Source organism: Thermobia domestica, chromosome 8, assembly GCF_964235325.1.
Source record: "Thermobia domestica chromosome 8, izTheDome1.hap1.1, whole genome shotgun sequence".
In the NCBI taxonomy this organism is placed as follows: Eukaryota; Metazoa; Arthropoda; class Insecta; order Zygentoma; family Lepismatidae; genus Thermobia; species Thermobia domestica.
The window spans coordinates 193,787,812-193,808,368 of NC_137461.1; the positions used below are offsets into that span (position 1 = coordinate 193,787,812).

General features: G+C 35.8%; 1 protein-coding gene across 1 annotated transcript in view; it reads left to right on the forward strand.

Annotated features, from left to right (window-relative positions):
• The window catches only part of LOC145693403 (ATP-binding cassette sub-family C member 4-like), a 242,808-nt gene that overhangs the window by 42,346 nt on the left and 179,905 nt on the right, over nt 1-20,557 (forward strand). The window contains exons 2-4 of the mRNA XM_081769370.1: nt 2,554-2,649; nt 7,668-7,778; nt 14,543-14,674. Coding sequence (XP_081625496.1) covers nt 2,554-2,649; nt 7,668-7,778; nt 14,543-14,674 — 339 coding nt within the window. The remainder of the gene's footprint in view (nt 1-2,553; nt 2,650-7,667; nt 7,779-14,542; nt 14,675-20,557) is intronic.

The window sequence follows — 20,557 nt, forward strand, 5'->3', positions numbered from 1 at the left end:
CGATTGGTAATACTGTTGTTTACATTTCAGTTACAAAATCGGCCGCCCGCAGTCGTTCGCTGGTCGGGATATGCTGTACTGTAAAAGAAAAATAGGAATCGTTAAGTGTCAGACTGTGTCTATTGCTATTTGATTTTTCTTAACAGCAACTCACATATTACTTGTAATAAATGCTCTTGATTATATTGCAAGGCTATTAAGCGGACCGGTACTAATAAAATTGTCAAATTTTACTGAGTCGTCAGGAAACTGAGACGCCCTCATTTTGGAGGGCATATGGCATGCAGCTAGTCTAGTTTATTAATCCAAATGAATATGTTAACCAGGTACTATTGCAAATGAATAGCTCAAGTTCTTGATGTTGATATGTGCTTTCCATATATCTTTCAGTTTTGGTTGGTAATGTTATTTCTTCTATCTTTTGGTATTCTATTATTCTCAATTGGTTGAAATGTAGAATGTAAACTACAAATATTCCAGATGAACAACATAAAGTTTAATAGAAACAAAATTTCCCGCGGACATCTTTTAATCTCTCACGGATTTCCGAGGTTAGCGAGCCCTAAATTGGGAAACACTGACCAAGGTAAATCAAATTTTGTATAGTGATACATCTTCACCAGATCTAATAATGTACGAGACACTTTTTCCAATTTTAGTGTAAATTTCATTAAAGTACAATCGGATATAACGCAAGGATAACTCAGAGAAATTGGGAAGTTCCTTGGGTACTCTACCAAGAGTAAAGGATGTTCTTATATGAAGTCAAAGAACTGGGTGAGGTCAAAGTCCGTACACTTACTAGATTTCGGTACGTAAAAGAGGAGGTGATATAGTAAATATCACACTCCTGGCTGCCTTTACTTCCAGACTTCCCCAGATACCCATTCTACAGAGGCTGAAGGAATCTCTCATCCGTATTGGAATAAGGATAGAACGAAAACAGAATTCCCGATTCTTGAGGCTCGAGTCTAAGACGCTCAGTCGGTAGACAGTCACCTTCCTGTACTTAGTCTTCTTTTGTTACATGTGTACTCTACCAAAACTACACCAAGGGAAAATAAATAATAATGAACTACATTATTCTAGGAAAAAAGTAAGAATTAGAAGAAAACTGTTAGACATATTTGGTAACGCTCTTCAGGCTGATCTACTGACCAATGCGCTCGTCTTTGGTGCACAGAATCCCGGCTTTAATTTCCGTGGGAGAGCTTTCAAAGGGTCTTTCCTAGTAAGATAGTGAAATCGACCCTTGATCTAAATTGGGTCACTATAGACCCAAAAGGATACCCTTGACCTAAAACTAATTCAAAAAAATTTGATCTTCTCCCCCTCCCCTTACCGTATCAAACATGAAAAAAATGATTTTTTTTTTTAATTTTGGTGGAGGTGGTCGAAAAATTTTGAGTTTCACAGATTGTAGATACTATCTAGATGTAAATGTGCATTTTTTCAAAACATCAATGCGTATTTTCTTTATTTTCTTTTTTTGTGTGTTGAACACTTCAAAAAATTGTAGAAAAAATTGGAGGGGGCGCTAATTTTTTGGTTTAAAAAATTGTTATACCGTTAGGTACAATATATATTTTTTCGGGACCTGAAAGTGATGGCAACATTGTCAAAAAGAAATAAAACTGAAAACAAACGTGTTTTTCTCGCAGTTTTCTCACTGAGGGCACCTTCAAACAATCCTTTGCCAGTGTTCACAATTTTCCTTTCTCTGCGTCTCTTCCGATTCTGTCGTTCTTCGGTTGCTTCGATTGTGTCCGTTTCGGAATAGAAACACCAAATATATCTCCGTAACAGTGCTTCCAATGCAAGCGACTCTTGCACAACGAAGTTACACACACCTTGCATCAGCTCCTTGTATCTATCAGTGCTTACTTCACTGGCCACACACACACACAGTGGCGCTCTCTATCGGCAGCGCTCTCTACCGCGAACTGTGTAACTTTGTCGATGCTGCGGACTGTACAATGCTATCATATAAGAGTTAGAAATTTTCAGCCGGTTGCACATTTTAAGATATTTTATCCATCCTGTACTTTCTGGAAGACATAGTTACATATTTTGTGTTTTTTTTTTCAAGAAAAATTGCCCCATTCTACTCATCTATCTCCTTAGCATGAATAATTAATATACCTCGTAATAAAATTTCTGTTACCGTATTCTTAAATGATAAATTGTGAAGAACAGATAAAAAGTGTAAACTATCGCTTTCGTAAAACTTAACAGATGCACAAAGAAAATTTTCACGTTTTAAGTTAATATCATATCATTTATTTCTTTGTACTACCCTACTATGGGTTTCTGTTCCGATGGTGAGATCAACTCTGAACTTGTTCTTCAACCACTCTGAAGATTTAGAACGGACATAACTTCTATAGATAGACTAATGTTTCCTGCATAAAAATTATTATTATTATTATTATTATTATTATTATTATTATTATTATTATTATTATTATTATTATTATTATTATTATTATTATTATTATTATTATTTTGTAAATAGGGTGTATTGGTATACAACTTGAAATTCACATTTTTCAGGTGGAGTGATCCTCCTTCGAATACAGCTGAAGCAGGAGAGCAGAAAACAACCAGAGATCAACCCAGAAGAAATCTAGCTTCTTCAATACTTTTATGGTAAGTAATCTCTTAGTACTTCTTGTATGATGTATATTAAAGAAAGCAATTTTTAATAAGAATTAGATCTGTAATATGGATAAGTGTGTATTTTATTTCATGCGCATACCATAATATTATAATTAGAGTTATAATTAATCTTTGATACCGTTTTCTTTTTTATTAAAACTCACGGGCAATCATAATTTGCTAAAATGTGCATATTTTCCCCGAGATTGTTGCAATACTGAATGTTTGACACACGAAATAAAATTTAACTACAAAAAACAGATCTTCACACGGATTATATATATATATATACAAGGTAGATATATAGATATATACATGTATATATTTGAAAAAGTAATATTGTTATGAAGCCGTGTATTTAGAACTGAATATCTGCGAATCATTCCTCTTAAAATCTCGACATCCCTACTTTTCAAATCATGTTGCACACGAAAGAATTGTAAGCAGAGTTTCAATACTTTTTTCACTCTCCTTATTCTTCTCGAAGCATAGGTCTATCTGAAGAAATTTGTCGTAAATCTTCCTTATGAAGCAGATGCATAACTACATAGTTCTACAACTTCAGTAGTTGAACATTGGTTCCATTTTATGTTATCTTCATCTCACAGTAAATCTTTGCGTGCATATATCAGCGTTTTGTCTATTTCTTATAAAGATTTTGCTTTTTCGGTAGCAAATTGCAAAACAAATTTTAATTTGTGTCGCAGTTCATAAATTTCTTATAGCATTTTAGACAGCAATGGAAATGGGAATTGTCTATTTATTTATATTTTTTTTACGTGCATATGAAATAACAAAAGTAAACTGTTTTTGTATATAACAAACGCATATGTTAATGAAAAGCAAGATAGAAGGAAAGGAATTATTTTTTAACACTAACTTTATCATTCTACACATTCCTAAGATGGTATCTAGTTTTGAATGTGCTCACTGGAGCTCTTTAAAATCAGAATCGTAATGCCATGAAGAAACAGAAATTGACATCCTTGTAGTCAGCCAACTGAACCTATCTTTTTATGACAAAAAGTCTTAATTTCATGAGTAAGTGTTAATATCCTAACTTAATAGCTAAATGATGCTTGAATCAAGTTTGTTTTTTACCACTTTCTAAAGTTGTAAACGGAACTATATTTTTCTTTAATCATTTCGGATGAGAAACAAGAGAATGTAGCAAAAGATGTTGCTGGCCCAATTGTATGAAATAATTATGCAGAGGTGTCGTTTATGAACTGTCGCCCAGGGTTTGAAATAAGAAAAGAACAGGAAAGGAAGTACTCCTTCTAAAGTTCCGTGTTTTCGCTAATTGCCTAATTCCCGAAAAGTAAGCTGAAGTCTTGCATTTCGAAAGCCCATTCAGATACTTTGTTCCCATAAGCTATAAAATGTAGATGTGCAAGTGGTTTCTTGTGTGTCAATTCTACGCTCAGTCTCCAGCAACATGATGGAGACTGAGCGTAGAATTGGAATACAGATAGTCCATAGTAGGTTGAAATGCATTCTTGTGAACCAAAATGCACTGAAGATGAGAGGATTCTGACAATTACATAGATCAAAATGGAACCCTTGTATTATAATGGAAAACCTACATACAGTATGATAGTTTCTTGTAATAACTAGCTCATTTCGGTAATAAATTATTATCGTAGATGCAACCGCAGGTCTACGATTTTGTATCGGAAACTGGGATGAAATACCATTAAAAACGATGTGATATATATATATATATATATATATATATATATATATATATATATATATATATATATATATATATATATATATATATATTACTATAAGAGATAAAGATAATTACAAGAGTTTTCGTGTTTAAAATTTTACTGTAGGAAATAGGTTACTCAGAGTCGAAAAAAAGGCAAACTAACAGGATTTGTACAGAATGCTACAACTTACAAACAAATACAAATTCAGCGAGATTGTTCTTCGTGCGCCTAATTAGTACCAAGGCAACGATTTACGCACCATTTAGATAGTGGTGCTTGAATAAGAGAATAAGAGCCTTGTGAGAACTATCATTGTGTTCTCGACATCAAAGAGCGCAACATAAGCAGATCAGTGCCTTTGAAAGGGCTTACGAGAAAATGTCTTCTCAAACCGCGAAATTGGTGTTGTACAGTGGGTAAAAGCAATTGGCAAAAAAGAACCGAGCACAGCGACTATTGGACATAGATCGTATAGTGGTCAGGACGGATTGTACAGTCATCGTTCACAGTGATGGCTCGACGCTGGAGCACTGAACAAACTTGTGGACTTACTTGTGTCAACGGTTTGAAGTCTTTTAATGCAGTTTGGACTTGAAGCATTCGTGTTTTTGTTCCAGCTTCCACTGTTCCAGAAACAACTTTTCTCAGCTTACAAATAGCACGTGAACACGGTCGCTTGGTTGTTAGGTGGAAGACGATCGTGTTTTCGAACTAGTATTGCTCCAACCAGTTCTACAGTGATACACGTGAGATGAAATGATGGTGAATACAATCTGACAGGAAAATATAATCCTGTGGCTTATTTTTTATTTACGCCACGGGGGTGTAAGGTTCTACACCACCTGCTACATGTAAACATTCCTCAGACGACAACCACAAAGAAGACGTCGTCCATCATCGCCAACGATCCTCAAGTAACGAAGATTATAGCAGTCAGCAACATTTCTGCATAAAACGAGACAGGACACCACAAAAGAAATCAATTTCAGCTGGTTGATTAAACCACCAATTCTCTAAGACGCCTGGTCATTGAGAGCACCTTAACCCCATCTCGGCGTGGGAGGCCCGGGTTCGATTCCCGGCGGGAGCTCATGTGGTTCGGATTCCACGTTAATCAGTAGGTCCACGTCTCATATAGCCTCGCTGCTGAACGGGACGTTAAACTCAAAATCAACTCAACTCAACTCAACCTTAACCCCATCTCTAAGATGCCTGGTCATTGAGAGGCACCTGTCCTATATTGTCGAAAATGCTTGGTCAGTGACAGTTCCTTAACACCCTTTAGGAAACGCATGGTCAGTGGGAGGCATCTAACCACCAACTCTCTAAGATGCTCCCTCATTGAGAGTTCCTTATCCTCCTCTCTAAGACGCAGGGGGATCTCTTAACGCTACATCGCATATACTGATAGACTTTGTGGTTATCTTTCAGTGCAATACTTTTGACATACACGAACGCAGACAAAAGGCATAAAAAAAGAAAAAGAAAACTATGGATTTAGTGAGGAGAGAGAGAAAGAATTTTCTTTGTTAGATGTTAGCAGCCTCCTTCACACTGTTCTTCTGTGATGATGTTTCGTCGTCTGCGATCACGGAGTTCATTCATTCACTGCATGGTAGGGTTAGATGACATATAGGCCTAATTATTTCATAAGTATTAGGTGTTTTCAATATTTTATTGTCTCTTAATAATAATTCTTGTTTAGCCGTGTACTTACAGTATTTAATAAATGGGTGATACTCGGTTCAGAATCTCTTGTCGTCGTGAATTCTATCAAGGAATCTGAAGCTTAAAATATACAAAACGATAATCATGCCTGTCTTGAAAACTATGTAATGTGTTAATATATACTTTTCGGTGTACTTACAGAAAGGTTCAAAGTTTTGTTTCAGCTAGTTAAGGTTCATCGCCAAACCTCCAGTTGTGCACCATTCACGTCCAAATACTCTTGCAGTCTTTTTGGGAAACCAAGAATTGCGTGTTGGCGCTGCTCATCTGGAATGTTCAAAATCACATCAGTTATTTTGCTCTTGAGGTCGTGCAAATTAGCTGGCTTCTGCGAATACACCTTGGTCTTCACATGTCCTCACAGCCAGCAATCACAAGGCAACAAATCTGGTGATCTTGCAGGCCAAGGTGTGGGTCCTCTTTAGCCAATCCATCTCTCCTTAAATTCTTCGTTAAGAAACTGTCGAACTTGAAGGACATAGTGCGGAAGTGCCCCATCCTGTTGCATGTGGACCTCATTAAGGATGTCTAACCTAGTGAGTTCTGGCAAAAGGAATGTCTGTAGCATGTTCAGATAATGGTTACCATTTACCGTCTCTTTCTGGAAGAAAAAGGGCCGATAATGGAGCCCATTGAAACAGCACACCACACATTGACTTTGGGACTACCCCGCTTGTGATCTTCGAATTCACGTGGATTTTTCACCCCCAAAATTCGACAGTTGTGCTTGTTCACTTTTCCCGACACATGAAATGTGGCTTCATCTGAAAACAGAAATCGAGACAGAAGGTCACCATCTTCTTGTAAGCGGGTAAGCATTGACTCAGAATTCCATTCTCATGTCACATTCTTCCTCTATCAACTCGTGCACAAATTTTAACTTATAGGGCCGGACCTTTAAATTCTTGCATACGATCTTGTGTAATGTTGACTTCGGTATTCCCAGTTCCATTGACCTACGTTTAAACGACTTCATTGGACCCCTGTCTACACTGACCTGCAACGTGTGAATCACATCGTCACTCGTTCCTGGCCTTCCACTGTGTGCTAAATCTGACACACTTCCCGTTTCTTTGAACTTCTCGTACCACCTCTTGATACTTGCTTCTGCTGGGGATGTTTTCCCATACGTTGTTTGGAACTTTCTTCGCACTGAAACGCAACATTTTAATTCCGCAAACCACAAAACACATTGTGCCTTTTCTTACACACACAAGGAATTGACTATAGACATAACCTATTTCTTTCATAGCTTAACACTACGTTTATTTCAGTGCATCCTGTAGCCAAGTAATTAACGTCCTATTTTCTATAAATATGGTTTATGGTTCAGTCTCCGTGGAGATAATGGCCTCCATTAAAAACTTAAATAGTGTTCAACTATTTTATACAGTATAGAGTCCTGTATCGCTCCAGCGCTGAAAATGATCACTAAAGTCTAATTAATAAATTTATGATATTAATTTTTTCTCTTTGTTATGAGGATATATTTTAAATATGAAGTCTTCATTAAATTATTGAAGTAGTATCTTATTATATTACTAGAAACTTATTTTTCAGGTGGACATTACCCGTTTTCAAGAAAGGTTACAGGTATGAGCTAACAGAAGCTGACATAACTCACCAAGATGAAAATGAAGGGACGTCTAATATCAGTAACCGATTGGACAGGTTAGCAAATATTTCAAATTTAGTTTTATACGCTAGGATCCTGATCTTGTGCTCAATTTATGGACAAGTTTGATGCCGGCTATTGTTATAATTCCTTATAATGATTTTCTACTGGCATAAAAACGAAGGTTCTTATTAAATTAATAAAATGTTTTGACCAATCTCGTATATATTAGGAGGACAATGCACATTTTATTTAGTACGAAAAAATGTAATAGATCATACTTTTATTAGTGCGTACTGAAATTTCCTTACATTTCTTATCATTTCATACATTTCTTTGAAACGATAATTCCCAGAAAATATCAAAACGAGCTCACAATGTTTTGTATTTTTGAACTAACATTTTTCGCAATATTTAATGAATACAGTTTTCATTTACTAAAAGGTGTGACTAAATATTTAGAAAATGATCAATATAGGAAATTTTTAATGATGTTTGTGCATTCATGAATCGTTGTATTTTTAAAACATATTCCTTAAGGTTGTGTTTACAAAAAGTAGCTAAGTACAAAACTTATTTGACTTTTTTTATTTTATTAGTTGTACAAGTATTAGTTTAGGTAGTTACTGAAATGTCAATCAATCTTTCAAGATTCACATTTTACATGTGAAATTTTCTGGACTATCAACTGATATTGAGATAGACTAGCATTGTGACATAAAAATGTGGATATTGGTTAATATGATGGTCGTTAGAAGAAGATAAAAAGAGAAAAAATTGGGTAAATTTCTGTTTATTTTTTCAATATAATCTTTTAGCTTGACACATTTTTCCAGCGTTTCTCCAACTTTTCTAAGCCGTCCAAAAAGTATGTTTCAGAAGGTCCTCAAAATAGGTATCTGCTTGCATGATGATCTCGTTCCACGTGAATCGTTTTCCACCGTGCCATTTTTAAATTTCGAAATAAAAAAGTCACTGGGGCTAAATCTGGTGAATATGATGGATATTGTAATAATTCGAATTTTGATTCCGTAATTTTTGCCATGGAAACTTGTCTTGTTGGAAGAGAATTTTTTCTTTGTCAAATGTGAACGTTTCTCCTTGATTTCTTCTCTCAACCGGTGGAATAACGACGCATAATACTCTCCTTTTATCGTTTGTTCTTTTTCCAAATACTCGATGAAGATGATTGCGTGTGCATCCCAAAAAACAGTAGCCATCACCATGTCGGACAATTTCACCGTCTTCGCTTTCTTCGGATCTGGATCGCCTTTTAAAACCCACTGTTCCGACTGTTCCTTTGTTTCTGGAATGTAGTAGTGTATACATGTCTCATCCACTGTTATGTATAGACGTAGATACTTGTCGGAAGTGCGTCGAAAATGCGTGAAACCAGCCACCGAATCGTCCACTGAGAGTAATCGCGGTACCCATCTTGCCGAGATTGTTTCAAACCCAATTTTTAGTGCGAAATTGAAAACACTGTGCCTTGTGATATGCCTGTGACCTTAACTATTTCACGTACTTTAATTCTGTAATGTAATTTTCAAACTACATCTATGTACAGGGTGCGGCAGCGTTCATAGTAGGATATTAAAACCACACCATCAGACAGTAACCGTAATTTATTTATTACCTTTTATGTCAATTAATAGTTAAAGGTATGTCATTTACTAATGTGTAAGTCATTGTCTATTGCGTGGATTACTTTTTGAATATGACTCCTGTCAAATGATGCCCCCTCTGCACAACACATTCATCTAGGCGGCGTTGGAAGCTTTCCATAACTCGGCATAACATATTCCCTGGGACATTGCCGACGGCAGTTCTGATGCCCCAAAGGAAAAATGTCTGCACATGCAAGATCAGGTGAGCGAGGTGGCCAGGAAATGTAACCACAACGGGAAATTACTCTACCTGGAAATGTCTGTCGCAAGAAATCCATGAAAATTCTGGCTGTATGTGAGGTCGCACCGTCTTGTTGAAACCATAATTGTTCCACATCCACATCGACCATACCTAATTGGGGAAGAACAAAGTCTTGCAGCGTTCACTGTTGACAGTTACAGCCACACCGCTGTTATCCTCAAAGAAGTAAGGGCCTATAATACCAAAGGAAGCAACTCCACAACACACTGTGACACGAGAATTATACAAGGACTTGATATGCATTTCATGCGGGTTTACATCATTCCAATAACACATATTCTGTTTATTCAATGAAACACATAACTCGAAATGAGCTTCATTTGACATCAGGATGGTGTGCAACATTTGTGGACTTTGGCGAAGGAGATCACGCATGGTTAAGCAGAATGTTTCTCGTGAAATCCAATCGCGAGGCCTAATTTCCTGAACAATCTCCAGCTTATATGGGTGAAAAGGGAGATCTTCGTGCAATATTCTCCTGAATGAGCGATCGGACATATGCACAGTTTTCGAATGACGACGAGCAGATCTTTTTGGGCTATGCAATATTGCAGCACGAACATTTTCCACGGCTTCTGGTGTCCGCACAATTCTTTCACTTCTTCCCGGTTTGCCATTGCAAACAGAACCTGTTGTTCGAAATGCACGTACCCACCTCACAATGGTCCGTCCATCTGGAACTTTCCCATGACGTCCCAAGTTGAAATGTTGCCGAAATAGACGCTGGGCAGCAATGACAAAGTCGTTATTCTTGACACAATGCTGTGCACTCCACCGCTCCATATCACTGTCACACTCGAAATGGCAGTTCATTAGTACACGAATGCGGCACGAGCTGGCGCGCATTCATGCAGTATGTCATTGTACTACGCAAGTCAAATTACGCTATGAACGCTGCCGCACCTTGTATATTATTATTATTATTATTATTATTATTATTATTATTATTATTATTATTATTATTATTATTATTATTTGTAATTTAAAATAAAATAAACAGGCTGTTTCCATAAACAAGTAAGTTCACTTTCAAGGAAGTGAAATCAGAAAGATGAAGGTGACAATGTCAAAAATACAAACACAAACAAGGAACTCATACAGGTGGAAAGCCAAAACCAAAAGTATATAAACAAATCAATAAATAAACAAAGGGTCAGAACGGGCAGAATTGTCAATAGCGTCGTTAAAATCAATTCTCTTTGCATTGTCAAGTTAGTCGACCACGAGATTGTAATCTTGTCAGAATGGACTCCAGCTTGTTTAAACCATCTACCGATTCTACCCTGTAAGTAAATTTGAATTAATTATGCTAAGAAGCAATATACAAGTGGTTCAGTGCACGGAGGTCTTCCTTCGGGACAGGCTTGAATTTGTTTAAACTCGTAATTTCTGTATTTTACTAAATTTGTAACCTCCTCTTCAATTCAATATAACTTTGTATTGATAATAGTTATGACGCATCTAAATTAGTATTTGTTTTCTACCGAAGGTATTATAACCTATTTCAATTGTTCAGTTATTCTGATGAACTATGCATATTATTGAGAATTCTCTGACTCAAGAATAACGATATTAACATCTGAATATAAGCAACATAAAATAAGCAATATCCTTCAATCATTTTGTTCATAATTAGTAGACAAATCTCTCTATTTTAAAGTTACGAAATAATTTGTCTTACTTTATCTACGGAACGAGAAGAGCAATTTGAGAATGTTATTTTGCTATTTTAGTGAGAACACGTGTTTTCAGAATTACGTTCATTTTACATCAATAAAAGATGTATTAGAAATTCGTTCCAAAGACAAATATTGAGTGAAAAATATTAGGTGGTGGATATAATTAAATTTTGTTGGCATTACGGCTGAATGGTATTAAATGACTTAGCGAATAACATATCAAAAATATTTCGAACATACAGAAATCATTGTTTAAAATGAATCATTTACGTGACATCAATCATCGCCAAACACATTACGATTCATCAATGAATTATCGCAATTTTGCCCATTGTTATAAGTGGAATAAAGTACGTAGAATACTGATTGAAAAATTCAATAATGGGGTACCGATATTACAAATCATTACGGTTATTGAACGTCTTAGGTAACTTTGGACTCTTTAATGGCAAGAATTTTTTCCACCTACGGTAGTTGACTAGGTGTGGCTGTCTGTTTGAAAAGCGATAAGATGTTAAGATAAAAATATTTGACTACATTTTACGAAATAGACACTTGTTTTAGACAACGTTGACATTTAACTTTGTTTTATGACCGTTCACTTTGATTCAGAATTCATTTCTAGAAAGTTCCGTTGAGAGGGTAAACAAAATACGGGCCGTTCAGAGCACAAGGGAATTAAGTCCAATTACCAAAGTTGTGAGGGAAATGGACATAATGTTTGTATGGTACCCTTAAACACACAGAAAAGTTAACATTATAAGAATTATTTATCTAGGCACAATATCTGGACATAAATCTTTTAAACTCTGAAAAGAGCTACAATAGACATTTAAGGTTTACCATTATCTAAATTCGTCACTTCTTATGTGTGAGTGCTGATTAAATAAAATATTTTAAATTCAAAACAAACCTTTTGCATTAAAATTTCCGTTTTCTGTTCAAAATGATCAAACTCAGACTTGATTCATTTGCGCACTGAACATTCGTTATATTACTAGAACTCGATATATTTACAGAATTTTTCTTGGGCTAAAGTACTAAAATCTCGATTTTTGAACATTTTAAATCTATTTACGGAAAGTTTCAACCCTATTCCCGCTCGTTATACTGTAGTATACTGATTCATGAAGTAATATTGAAAGATTTTTGATAAATGAGTACGTAATTATAATAAATATCTGAAGTTTATCATTTCTTGTGATACAATTATGAGAAGAAAAAACAAGCATGACATCATTACCACAGTATTTATATGAAATTATCTTCACGTCCTGAATATGCTGAGCTTCGTCGTTAGATAGCTTTACTTACGCCAGCTTTAACTCACATTAGCTATGTTGTAGTACGGACCTGAATCTGAAGATTATTCTTATACATCAGTCACTACTTAAGATGACGCCATAGGTCAAGGTGCACAGTAGGAAGTTAAAATTTTGTGATCTATCTTGCTTAACAATTACTACATTTAAAAATAGCAAATTTTATACCGTGTATTTCAAGACCCCAATAGGTTTTGCTACCCTGACAAATCAATAGAATTCTACTTTCATCTCCTCACAAGTAAACCTTACGTTTGGGTGAATCGAGTTCCTGACTGAGACACATATGAGAAAGTAGTACTAAATGTGTCAGTATTTCAGTGAAGTTGTAGGTGCGAAGCTCCAGGAGTTTAGGAGATACAGCTACCAGAACATCACATGGAAGTACAGAATAGTCTTCATACAGTTAGAGGTAAAAGCTCTGTAAGACCTCTTGTAATGACAAAAGATGAATAACAAATATATGGGTACATATTAGGACTAGGGAGAAGTCATATAATAAGGGTATACCTGACAGCGGCCTTCTTGAAATCCGCCATTTTGAATTAAGGTTAAGTTTTTAAAATAGGAATAGGGTCATGTGATACATGATTTAAGGCGTAAATTTAATCAGTAGAACAATGGTGACGTTAATTTTGATTTACGCGCAATCGGTAAAAAGTTACAGGGACAAAAGTTTTAAACAAAACGCATAACATTGACACCTTATTAATAGCAAATTTTACCATAAATCCAACGGTATAACCATTTTTGCTTTATCATTAACCAGTATTTTTAAAACTTTTGTCTGATTCAAAATGGCGGATTTGAATATGGCCACCATCAAGGCAACTCTTACCATAGCCCTAATATTTATCCACCTGATTTTTATTTAACACAAAATTTACAAGGTGGGGCAAAGGACTAATACATATGCTGCAACAATATTTAATTTCCCTGTAACTTTTTACCAATTGCGCGTAAATCAAAATTAACGTCACCATTGTTCTACTGATTAAATTTACGCCTTAAATCATGTATCACATGACCCTATTCCTATTTTAAAAACTTAACCTTAATTCAAAATGGCGGATTTCAAGATGGCCGCCGTCAGGTATACCCTTACTATATGACTTCTCCCTAGTCCTAATATGTACCCATATATTTGTTATTTATCTTTTGTCGTTACAAGAGGTCTTACAGAGCTTTTACCTCCAATGTATGAAGACTATTCTGTACTTCCATGTGATGTTCTGGTAGCTGTATCTCCTAAACCCCTGGAGCTTCGCACCTACAACTTCACTGAAATACTGACCACATTTAGTACTACTTTCTCATATGTGTCTCAGTCAGCAACTCGATTCACCCAAACGTAAGGTTTACTTGTCAGTAAAAACAACTGATTCCACCTTATAACTCTCGAAATAGATGTAAAATATTTTGCCTCGCTGGAACTTATAGCACTTATACATTAATAAAAGAGGAAAGGAAATATTGCCATAACCTTTTTCTCTATCCGGAAAAAACAAAAATATACTTACACACTTTGGACTACTACTAATAACAATTTGGGCAAAATCCAGCTATAAAATTTTTCTGTCATTTTCACATGCTTTGCTTCACAGATATTTTAATAAAAATGCAAATATAAGAACCATCAAACAACATTTTGTAGTGCAATATGACAAAAACTTTAATTCTAGTTCAATGAAAAAAAGCACTAGCTAACATTGTTTTTTTAGACTTCCAAGATTGAGCTTAATGAAACTAGGGACATACTAAAGGTATATAAAATTGTTGATAAATTATGAGATATGATTGAAGTAACTCTTATTTCAATCCTAAAAGACATTATTTGGGCATTCCTATGAATGGAATATTCTTTATTACTATAACTTATTTTCGTTACAGAGTATGGCGAATTGAGGTTGAGGATAGCAAAATGACCGGAAGAAATCCAAGCCTTCTGAAAGCAGTATGGGTTGCATTTAGCTGTCGTATTGTTTTTACACAGATCTTCCCTATATTCATCGAAGGCATTCAGTAAGTCACAGTAATGATAATAATAATAATAATAATAATAATAATAATAATAATAATAATAATAATAATAATAATAATAATAATAATAATAATAATACGATTAATCATGTTTCGATGTGTTTTAAATATGATTAATCTTCTGGCTTTCCTTTTGTGTGTTATATTTTATAATTTCTTCGCCGATGAAGCGTTAATTGATCTGTAGATGTATTACTACAGATCAATTAACAATAGTTTTAATGATCTTTTAAGATTCATTGAAATTTCAAGAAAGTCCTGAGTTAGAAGTGACTTAGTTCTGCCATTTGCACAGAGGCGGTCCTTGTTCTTGCGTGGCTCTGGGGGAGTTGGCGGCGTGGGGCCCTACTATTTGGATTAAGGACACTCGCGAAATCATAATTCGTAAGCTTTTGTGTAAAACAAACTGTTGTTGTAAAGAAGATGCCACGTCGTTTTCGACGGAGAGAAGGGCGAGAGCGGTCAGTCTCTGTTGGGACATGGTGCTCCTGAGGTATGATTTTATCAGCTTTAGTCTTGAAAAGCCCCACTTTGCGGATGCAACGGAAACCGGTATTGTGCATAGCATTCGTAAAGCAACGTCTACCTTAGGGCAGATTTCTTCCAATTTGTTTTCATAAGCACAGAAAGCGGGTTATTTTCGCCATCGAAAGCTCGTGAGAACATCTTCAATTCTTCATACAGTTCCAGTCCATCTATGTCACTTTTTCTCCGGCAGTTAATGTTTATTCTAAGTTTTTGCAGCACTTTATAAGGTCTTTGTCGCTCACGTCAATCAAATTTTTAACTTGATATAGAAAACCAAATATGTGTTCATCCTTCTTCAGAGCTTTGAATCGTAGTTCACAGCTTTATCGGATCGTATCAACAATTACATAGAGGTATTCTATTTTGAAGCAGTCTTCTGCAGATAGATCTCCGTCCTCGTTGTCGGCTTCGTAAGAGAATTGTCTATTTTTCTTTCATTTTCTGACTACTCAAAATGGTTTCAATTCCCACTTCTTCCACAACTTCTCTCACTGTTAGCAGGGTTATCTGAAAGTCACTTTCCCGGTAGTATTCAAGCCATTTCAGAAACACTTCCAAGTGCCTCCTTGTCACACCTAAATTCATTTTCTCATCTTGCCACACTTTACTGATAAAATTAATCTTCGTAAGACGCTGTACCACATTACAAATGAGATGACAAATTTGTAAGTTATTTTTTCTACTTCTAGTGTCTGGCACTCACTCACCAATACACAGTCTGTACTTCTTTCAGACAAACTTTGAAGTGCATCGCACACACTGTCAAGCTGATATTTGATTGCTTTGACGGATTCTACTTTGCATTCCCAACTTGTTTCCGATAGAGGTTTCAAAGAAATTTGGACAGGTTGTTTAAGAATAGCTCATCCTTCACTTGAGCCAGAGAAAAGTGTGTACAGTCTCTGTAGAATTCCAAAGAAGGATGTAAGACTTGCACAGGAACTTGCAGCGTCTCCCAACACCAAGTTCCAGTAGTGACTTCCACAGGGTGCAAAAAAAGCGAGGTACTTTACATTGAGAATTCTTCTTTGCACGCCGCTTTTTTCTCCACGCTGGCCTCTACAGCTTTGCAATGATAGTCCTAGTTGTTCAATTTTGGTGAAAATGTAACGTGCTAAGCTCTCAGCTGTAGTTTCCTTGACAGATCTAAAGCCCACAAAGTGCTCGTCTATTTCGCCTCTGGTTTTGATAATAATCAGTGAGAGCTGTTCAACACAAGCGACATCTAGAGTGCAGTCAAGAATAATTGAAAAGTACTTACTCTTCATTACTTTCTTCACAATTTCAGCTTTGACGTTAGTCGCAAGCAGTTGTATAAGTTCATCTTCGATATTCTTTCCAATTTAATAGTCCTTAACCTCCTTGTTTATCTCTGGTCGCAAATATCTTGCAGGGTTGGATCAAATAAAGCTATCAACTTGACCAAATCCAAAAAATTACCACTGGAATCTGCATCCAGTTTCTCTTTGTGTTCCATGAATGGTAAATTATGAGACGCTAAATATTGCACGATTGGGAGCAACCTTGCCAAAATTTCTTTCCAGTTCTGCTTTCCTGCTTCAATTTGAGTTTGAGACATGGTCTCGATAGTTACGAGTTTAATTCCTTTTCCTACATCTAACCATTTCAATACACACTTTTTGTGGGGCTTGCTCGTTTCGTGAGATTTCATATAATCACCAAGGTGTTTCCAATCACTCAGTTTCCTATAGGAACCGAAACTTTACTTACACAAGAAAACAAACAACATTGCCAAACAGTAAACTGCATCGTTTGCTTTGAAATAAATTATCCAACGCCTCTCTTGCTTCTCATCATTACGTAAAATTCTAATATAATGAAAATAACTAAAACGCCGTCCATTTTCATTCACGGGAAACACATCTACTTTCGCTCGAACAGGGTCCTTACATACTATCAAAGTTCGCTCCTTGTCACTTTCTTGCTGTGGCCATAATTCTGGGTCATTCTCCACATTTCCATTAGACACACCGCAGACACTTTCATTTGTTGGTGACTGCGTTAATGGGTGCGAATTTGCGGATGAGGACGAATACGATGATTCCACAAACTGTACTGGCTCTTGTACTGTCAAAATTCTCAACTGTACTGTCAAAATTCTCAACTCTGCTGCTAGATCCCGTTACTACTTCAATTGCCGTTGTATGTTCACACTCACTTTATCAGCGGATTCACACACTAACACATTTTCTTTTACTTGAGTTTCAGTTTTTAAATATTTGGACAGTTACTCACGAGTATTGTTCTCTCCTTTATTCTTTCAGGTTTTTTTCTTTTGGTACTTCCTGATTCATATTTTCTAAGGATATCCCTATCACACGAAGTCATGTTTCTCAACTAGTCACACAAAATAAACCAAAATATATACTTATTTTCACGCTCCATGCGACACTCCAATTAAAAAATCCAAACTGAAACACTTCGGGCTTTTTAAACCAACAATTAAACCAAAAGTTCTTGTTGTAATCCAACTTTACTCACTATTGCCTACCTTTATGCAGGAGAAAACGTGATTATATACCACTAAAGAACACAGTATTTGCTAATTTTCTCCTCGCACGTGCGTTTCACATGGTAGGTGTTTACTAAAGTACTAATACTATACAAGTTGACCCGTCTGTTGTTATAAATCTCAATAAAACATTCTATTAGAATATTGATCTATAAACTTATCAGCTTATTTCTGTACAGAGTTTTAGCTGTGCAAAATAGCAACTTAAATTTTAGTACCATCTAGGATTATTAGTACATATTATTTCGAGTACATTTTTTGTGTTATGTTTTATACTTGTTGGCTAAAATACGTGAATAAAATACGTAAACTTTTTTTGTCATTTTCTCATATTTTTTAATTAACATCAGATGTTGCATATACTTTAATTAATGTGGGGGCCGTTCTCAGCGCGGGCCCTCGGTCAACGGCCCGGTTCGCCCGCCTCAAAAGCCACCTCTGGTTCCACATCAATGCTCTGTTTCGTCATAGCTTCTCCCACTTTCAGTGAACCAGACGAACAGACACAAGCAACATCTAATTAACCAACATCGGCAAATGCAGTACTGATAAGCAAAATAGAGCATCGATTTTATAAATATACTACACGTATTAACCCTTCTTACATTGTCAATTTTTCTCTACACTGTTCTGCAGACTCTGCTCTTCTCTTCCTCTTTTAGACTCTCCCTATTTCTCTGTCTCGCCTCTCACAGAGTGAAAGAACCCATACGCCTTCAGTTTTACTACACAGTTTATCGTATGTGATGTATAACTGAACGACAATCTGTGTGAACTGCATGTTTCCATGCAGTTATTTGAATTGAATAACAGGGCCGTCTTAGCAACGATAAACTGCACAGTTTGCTAAGCACAAATTGAAATGGCAACCATTTGATAACCAGAACATGCTCCACACACTCCAGTTTCATTTTTTAAGAACTCAGATTTTAGCACAGTTCGACTGTGCAACAAACCTAAAAGAATATGCCTCCTTTTAAGCATACTATGATATTATGATGTTATACAACGATTACTTATGAAGGCATGACTTAGTTTTCCTAGCACCACAATAGATTCAACAATAGGAAACGTAGGTTAGCCAATTACCAATGCTGACCCTACGTTATAATTGGCCATTTTGCCGAGAACTTGCCAACCAACTCAATTGCAAAGGTCATCATTATAAAAGGAGTAAAATTGTGATTGGAAGTGTGAAGTCGAGACATTTGTATAAGTGACGGAAAATTGATTATTGGCCAAATACAATGAAATTGTATTGAGCCATCTACTTTACAACTTTTGTTTTACAATTTCCACTTTGCAATCATAAGCCTACGTAGGGCCAACCAGCTGAGCTACTAGGATTATCACTATTCTTGAAATTACATGTAATATTTCTCAGAATATTAATACACATTGTTTTCTTGATGATGGTTGTATCAAGGCCAATTGACATAGGTGGTTTTATTTAACAAAAATGTGGAGCAGCAAAAGCTATGAAAACAGAATTCAAAATTATGCTTCAAACTATTGAAAGAATTAATTTTTATAAATTCAATTGCTAATACGCTTTATTTAATTTTTAAAACATATAATTTCAGTAAATAATTTGGAAAGGTTAAATTCTACAACTTTAATTCTATTACTTAAATTCTACAACTGTAATGTATGCTGCAAGTTTAAAAGTATAGGAACTTTCTTGTTCATACTTACTTGGCGTGCTATTTTCATTTTGCGTTCATTTTGAAGACTGAAACTTATCCTCTAAAATGTGTAACAAACCTCATAATCTTATACAATAATCACAGTAGTCTCAACTCTAGTCTGAAGGATAATACTACACACATTAATGCCATCATAAACTTTCAGTTTTTTACACATTAGTGTGAAGGCTAGCTACCTCTTAGAGGTTTACATTCTCTTTTAGGTATGATGATACATGGAGGAGGAAGTTTATTCTGGGAAAACTGTGAGTAGGCTAAGTGATGTGCCAATAATTTTTATTTTCATGTATCAGACTTAAAGAGCTTTGCATTTTTTACCGTTGAGAGAGAAAAGGAACACATGCCATACAAATATAACGAATAAATATATATACGTCAATTAGCAAGGAAAATAGTGGAAGTAAACAAAGTCATAAATCAGTATAGCAGGAGAATATAAATACATCTTGAAAATGTTATTGACACTAGGTGGACATATGAAAAACAATGAGAATGCAGTATTGAGGGTGGTGTTGTACATGAGTCAAGACGTGGAGTATATTAAGGAAACGAATGCAGCAGTTATCTTCTGGTCTAGCGGCTACTCTAGACCGTGATGAGGGGTGGAGGGAGTCCTTCTTATGTCAGAGGGGGAGTTACTGTGCAGAAAAGGATGGAAAGATATGCAAGAGATACTCATGAATGATGTAGTCGTTAGGGAAGAGAAGAGGACCATCGGGTAACAATGGAAGCTGATAGAGTGTAAGTAATCATGAAAATAGAGTATGGTAATATCTAACATAGGAGGAATGATAAATGCGATCCAGTGGATGGCGTTGTAGGGAAAGGGATAGTGTGTTTGAAAGCGTGACGTAACGTATATGTGATTCAGTCTTTCTACTTGAAAATCAAGAGTAGAAAGACGATGAGGCAATATAGATCTTAAGTCAGACTTGGAAGTTTGGTGCTGGGTGCTGTATGTGTTGAGAAAAGCGTGTTGTTCCAGTATGAGTAAATTGGATAGTATTTGAGTTGAGTAGAGACTTATGCCGTGAAGCCATACGTTAAGATCAGAAGAAGACAAATCTTATATTTTTTAATAAGAGGTGTGGTTTAAGG